The sequence below is a fragment of the Cariama cristata genome, unplaced genomic scaffold (genome assembly GCF_000690535.1).
Source record: "Cariama cristata isolate BGI_N322 unplaced genomic scaffold, ASM69053v1 scaffold34270, whole genome shotgun sequence".
Classification (NCBI taxonomy): Eukaryota; Metazoa; Chordata; class Aves; order Cariamiformes; family Cariamidae; genus Cariama; species Cariama cristata.
This window is the reverse complement of record NW_009593525.1, coordinates 1-6267: the sequence shown is the minus strand read 5'-3', so window position 1 is coordinate 6267 and position 6267 is coordinate 1. Positions and strand designations below refer to the sequence as shown.

Below are 6267 nucleotides of genomic sequence, written 5' to 3'. Positions count from 1 at the left end.
GTGAGGGGCCGTGTGGACCCCAAGGGGTCCCGGTGACATGACCCAGAGAAACGCTTTACCGTTAAAACTGGAGAGATGACAACTTCTGGATTCTGCTCCTTGCCATCACTCTTTTGTAGATAAACCACTAAGAGCCTGATTTTCAAAAATACCACCAACCAGCAATCCCCACAGCGTGAAAGGGGGACTGCAAATATTTAGCATCCTTGACCCTCAGGTCATTAATGGCTTTTCTCACTTGTTTACTCAATGCACAAAGTAGGGATAATAGCTTTCTTTTATCACACAGGGATGTTATTAACGTGAGTTAATAAGAATTTACAAAGTTCATTTAGATCTTGGGATTAAAAGGCTCATTTCAAGGGGCTGTTACTACATAAAAACACATGCACACAAGCAAGAACGTTAAATGCATGCAATCATTCATAATGTGCATTTACATAGTAAACCTTAGAAGAGAGCAGCTGAGAGCTACACAAACAATTAATTTAGCCAAACAACCCCCTGTGAGGTAAGCAATACATAATGATTTTCTTTTATTGAAGAAGAAACACACAGCGTGATGGATATCAAGTTACCAAAGTCACGTATCTGTTCCTACTTTGATCACTACTGAACTCCTTTACTGTCAAGCAATACATTTATAGACACATATCCTATGAAACATGCTGGCTTGCCTTTCTTGGAGGGAAAGGAGATAGAAAGGCAATTAAAATACAAAGGTTTATTTTCCTAATGGATTAACTAATAGATGGAAACAGAGAGAGTAGGCTAAAAGTAGAGTCCATCTTAACATGGGCCATATTTGTACTCCATGTTGAATAAGAAAGCCTGGGAGAAGTATTTTTTAGCTAGTCATCCTCTACACGTCTCTGCAGGGTCGATTATGTTTTATCAATTTCTCAAAAGCAACCTTGGCTACCCAGTTTCAAAGTAGCTGAAGTGCTTGGTTCTCTCTCCTGTATCTGGAGACGTAAACATACCTTTAACTATTGGTAGCCTTGAAAGCTTCCTGACTTGTATTCATCCTTTAAATAGCAGCTGAAGGATGGATAGATGTTTTCTCAGTTGTCCTTATCCCACATTTAATCCTTATTACTCCCTCCTCGTGTAGCACAGGGCTGTCCCTTTTGCTAACCATGCTGAGTATATCAGCTGTCTTCTTGTGATTAACACAGTGATGCAATGAGAGTTATCACAAGATTGTTAGCAAAGCAGAGCAGGCAAGCCAGCATAAACTTAGTGTAACCTGAAGCAAGCAATGAAGTATCCTCTGGTTCCTTTGGTGAATGATCTGACCTTTCCTCTTCTTTTCTTCTGGTTTTGTTTGCCATTTGTAATGCTGTTGATCATAATGATGATCTGGCTACAGCTTCTGCTTAATGAAGGTAAGTTCTGCAGTTGATCTGTTAAAATGCTCCTGCATAAGGGCTTTATCTATTAGCTTCATCTTTAAAGCACTCTGCTAGCTATTTTTAGGCTAATGCCACTTGTCACAGAAGGAAACTAAAGGTGTTTTTAGTACTCTTGGTAGCATATGGAAAACCAAACTCAAATTGTTATGCTTTTCTGTTAAAAATACTTATAAGACGACAAGCTGCTGTTGCTCTTCTTCCTCATCCTCTCCCTTTTTCTCAGAGCTAACAGTTTAAGAAAGGCAAAAGACAAGTAATTTTTGCAAATTTCTAGAAAAAAAATCTCCAAGAAAGCAAACCTAACCCTCTAATTTTGTACACTTTCAAACTATGGCATTATAGTTCTCTTACACTTCTCTTCTTTTGGGGGTGTTACTGGGGGATCTGTTAATGGATTCTTTTATCAATGCTGAGGCTGACAGAAAATTTTTGAAGGGAGCAGGACATGCATTTTCATTTATTTGTGTATTTTGCTTCTCTTTCCAGTCCATCACTGATTCTTATTTCTAGCATGTCACTAACTGATAACAGGCTTTGGCTTAGGCTAATAATAGGCTTGTTGATGTACTCATGAGGATAAAGCCTTGCTAGTTTGCTCTAATGCTGGAGCATAAGCAATCCCGGCTGAGGAATCAATCATAAGTTCAAAAGCTTTGCAGAACAACTGTAGGAAGGAGAATAAGAACAAAACTTTACTTCAGCAAGCTTTTACTTCTATTTAGTGCCCTCTCTTCTTACTTAATATTGTGGTAGCAAGTCCTATAATAGATCCCATAGGAATAGTGACAATGAGACAATACCCACAGACAGCAGAGGAACAAGAGGTACTCACCACAGCAAAAGCTTGTGCTCCTCCCTCCTTTCCTGTCCTGCGTGTGTCTGCACAGTGATTTTTTTCTTTTCAGCTCCCATTTTGCAGCCTTAGCACACAGCTGATGCTCATAACAGCCTCTGCTTGCTTCAGTAGTAAAGCATCTTCCCTCCACACTTAAGTGCACTCTTGTGGGTAACCAAGGACAGAAATTAAAAAGTGCAGGTTATAAGAGGCTGTGACAATTGTACAAGCTACCCTGAGCAGCACAGGCATAGCTTACTGCTGATGTCTGGAAAGCAGAATAAAATATCTATTTTGCATAGGTAAAGGGTAGCTGTGCCACATATGCTTAAATTGAGTGTCAGTTTTTTGCCTGGACAGAGTAACTTTGGAATCTCTTGATGGTTTGAATGAGATTTTCAGGTTATGCTTACTACATTTACCCTCACAGTTTCTGGCTCTATAGTGACTGTTATTAGTGCCAGTGTCTAACAATTTCCACAAATGCTCTAAATTCCCTTTTAATCAATAAGACTAGTCACATTACTAATTTTTTTACATACTAATGTGTTTACAAGATTAGAACATTGAAGAGTTCTCAATCACTCTTAAGAGAGGAAAATAAAACAATACTCTTTAATAACTTCCTAACTAATTCAGTCATATCCACTTATTTTATGCTAGTTTGCAACAGGCACAAGTAAAAAGTGGTGTGTGTTTCAGCTCCTCCTTTAATATAGTTGCTGATTAAGAGCTAATTGGTTAAAATCAAACACTTGTACAGGCTTCTTATTGCCTCATTGGGTTTAGAAATCCTTTATTTCAGCTGAAAAAGGTTCAGAAGAACCTTGCCCAGCTGCTGGATGGAACATGTAAGGCTTGCAGCTAGGGAGGAAAAAGTCATGTACAGGTATTTTACATATTCTTTTTAAACTCATTTCTAGCACAGATGCCCAGTGCAGAAGAAATAAAGAAACAATCTTCTGATGAATCTGATTCTGAATCTAAATTTGAGGATGAACCAACAGAAGAAGAAAACCAGAATGACACATCCAGTACAGAGATGCAAGAGGAGATGCAATCCAGTGGATCTGCAGGAAAGCTCAGGCCCAAGCTTGCTTATGTGAGTTCAAATCCAAAAAGCCAAAAGCAAAGTCTTTTTGCTGTGATCTCTGACAGCTGGTTCCAGAGCCGGAAGATAAGATATTCCCCCACTGAGAAAAGCATTTTCTGTAACATCATGATGGTGAGTAGTGTGAGCAGACTATCTCTTTGCATATCTACTGTTTTTGTGCCTTTGCTCTGATTTTTTTTTTTTTTACCACTGTCTGACTCCCCAGCCTCTTGGGTAAGAGAAAGCTACAAGATTGGTTTCTGCTTGGTTAATGACTAACGAGATTTATTTTTTTTTTTTTGTCTTCCCTATTTGGGATGACTCTTCTTGTAGACAAGGTAAAGGTAACAAAATTGTACAGAATAACTATCATATGTGTGTACTGTATAAATATATGTGTGTGTATATTTAAAAGTATGAATATGTATTTTAAAAGTCCTTGAGAATTGTATTTGAAGCAGTGAAAATTGCTACCTATTCCTCTAAGATAAGAAGTTTAACTCAACTGTATATAGACATCTCCTGGTATGTATGGCTGATGTGTATTTTTAAAAACTGCTTCAGATTTCTTATAGTGGAATATGTGACTAAAAATTAGACATGCTTCACTTGCTCAATAAAAGCTGAAGCTAGAAGTCTCTTTACAAACGCAGTGGTCCCAATCCTCTAAGGTTTTATACAAATCCCAAATGATACATTTGAAGCAGTGGAAGAGCTTAGTATTTTGTGTGTTCCCTGTGCCTTGACTGTATGTTCCTTTGCAGAAGGGGCTCAGAAGGGAAAGCTGGTCTATGCCTCCCCTGTCACTATTCACAGTCCTGTCTACTTACTTACATTACTGGGATTTTTGAATTGCAGCAACTGAGGTACTCACATTTATTTCCACCAGTTTTGCTGGAGAGGTAACCTTTGTTAGACTAGAATAGCTAAGGACTGGTACCATCTTAAAGTGCTGCAGTTGTTTGAATAGCACCCCCTGAAGCTGAGCTTTAGCATGGAACCAGTAATATCTCAATTCAAAGTCGCTTTGACATTATTAACACCACCAAGGGAGTGTAGTAACAGGGTTTTTTTTTCCCCATTGTTGTTTAAAGGCCAGAGAAGCAATGCTAAGAATGAGCTTAGACTTGTCTGCCATTTGGCTCTCTAGAAGCTCTTCACATGTACAAGTATTGATTTGAACAGAACAGTCTGAAGAACTGAGGTATAAACTTGTTTCTTGTAGGATATAATACTCATACTGAAAGGCTTGCTAGTTGTGTTGGGTGAATAAAGGAATGGAATAAGCTGTTGTGGTCTCAAATCATTTATATCCTACTGAGAACTGAACCTTTTCTGAAAACATCATTGCCATGACAATTCTATTCCTCCTTTTCTTCACTAGCTGTTGCGCACCATGCTTTCTTCTCTCATCTGGAGCAACTGGCAGACAAAGTTCCAGATCTCTAATGTCCTGAGGATTCAACTGCTGCTGTCCTCTCTGATTATCTACATGTCTCAGCTGTTTGTTTTCCTGGGTGAAAAAGTTGTGAAAATCCTGGATGCCCTGAGGCTCGAGACCAGAGGGCTGTTGGCTTCAGTCTTGGGGAGGAAACTGGAACAGAGTGGTGAAGCTCAGAGGGCCACCTCGGGGTTGAAATAAAGCAGGTAGCCCCAAGACCATTAGCAGTAACTCTGCTCAGCATCACTGCAGCATGGCAGAAGGACCTTAATTCTCTGAAAACTTAAGAATAAATCGACACTTTCTCAGGTCACAACAGCTACTTTCAGAGTGAACACTCTTGACTGGCTAAATATTAAATGCATGACAGCAGCCAGCCTCTTGTTCAGTGCTTGGTAGTGTACTCTGCTCCCCTCCCACTTTAGAGAGGGATGAGCTCCTGTTTTTTATAAGGACCAAACACTGCACTGGCACCAGTGGTACTCTCTGTTCACTACTACCAATCTTTGATTTCAAACAAGTAAGATCAAGGCAACAGCTTTCAGTAGTGGTTCTTACTGGAACTTAAATGCAGTACAGCCCAGTGACTATTTCACTCATACTGCAATTAGCGCTTTTCTGATCTCCAACTTTTCAGTTTTCAAAGTAGGAAACAATTTTTTCAACACTCGGGTCTAACAAATGAAACAAGCCTACCTCCAATTAACAAGAACTAATTAAACCCTTAGCAGATACTGAGCATGTATTTCCTTCGTTTCTGTTCAGGATATGCTTCTCAGCACAGCTGACAGGCTGATACAAGGTTAGATTACAGCCTAAAGAGGCACTTGTCAACAACTTGATTTAACCAGTTCTGGGACCACAAGGAGGTTGGTGGGACTGGGATAAGCCAGATTTTTGTGACCTAAGGGTTTATCTAGTTGTCGGGCTATGAACAGAACAGCTGTTTGTTCCTGGTATTGACACACACATTCAACAAACTCATTTTTTTTTTTTAAAGGGGACCTAAATTAAGAAGTCATATCCCCAAAAGTACATTGCCACTTGTGAAAAATGTTTGTCTCTGCTTCTTACGTGAAGTAACGGTCCCTCCGGAGCCCTGTGTGGGCAGACTGTGTAACAGTTACGCGAGCCTGCGCTAATTATGAAGCATACCTTCATGTTTACTTGGCTTTCCCTCCCTGAACTCTGCGTGTCCAAATATTTGTTGAGAGCAGTATGCCCTTAAATAAAATTTGTTTGCCCACATCTTTGTTTTCACAGGTCCTTTATTTAGAAAAAACCCCACAACCCACCACCCAAAAAAACCTGTTTGCTGAGGCAATCTCTGTCTCTCCCTCTCTCCAGAGGTGACCCGGGGTTAGGGTAACTCTCCTTGGGGGACGCCCCGTTTCTTCCCCTGTCTACCAGCGGCGAGCGGGCCGGGGTGGGTGTTTGAGGTAGATGCTGAGGAACCGGTTACAGCTGCTGTTGTTACCGGGGG

The 6267-nt window shown here is 40.1% G+C and overlaps 1 protein-coding gene across 1 annotated transcript; it reads left to right on the top strand.

The window, feature by feature from the left end:
• The first annotated feature begins 1261 nt into the window (after window positions 1-1261).
• On the top strand, window positions 1262-4985 carry ADIG (adipogenin). Its single transcript, XM_009694715.1, has 3 exons — window positions 1262-1388; window positions 3174-3352; window positions 4728-4985. Exons 1-3 carry the CDS (start codon window positions 1262-1264, stop codon window positions 4983-4985), a joined length of 564 nt encoding a protein of 187 aa, XP_009693017.1.
• Window positions 4986-6267: the final 1282 nt, after the last annotated feature.

Coding starts and splice junctions, on each gene's coding strand:
- ADIG (XM_009694715.1), top strand. CDS start 1,262: ATGAAGTATCCTCTGGTTCCTTTGGTGAATGATCTGACCTTTCCTCTT. Junction 1,389..3,173: donor ACAGCTTCTGCTTAATGAAG/GTAAGTTCTGCA, acceptor ACTCATTTCTAG/CACAGATGCCCAGTGCAGAA. Junction 3,353..4,727: donor TCAGGCCCAAGCTTGCTTAT/GTGAGTTCAAAT, acceptor TTTCTTCACTAG/CTGTTGCGCACCATGCTTTC.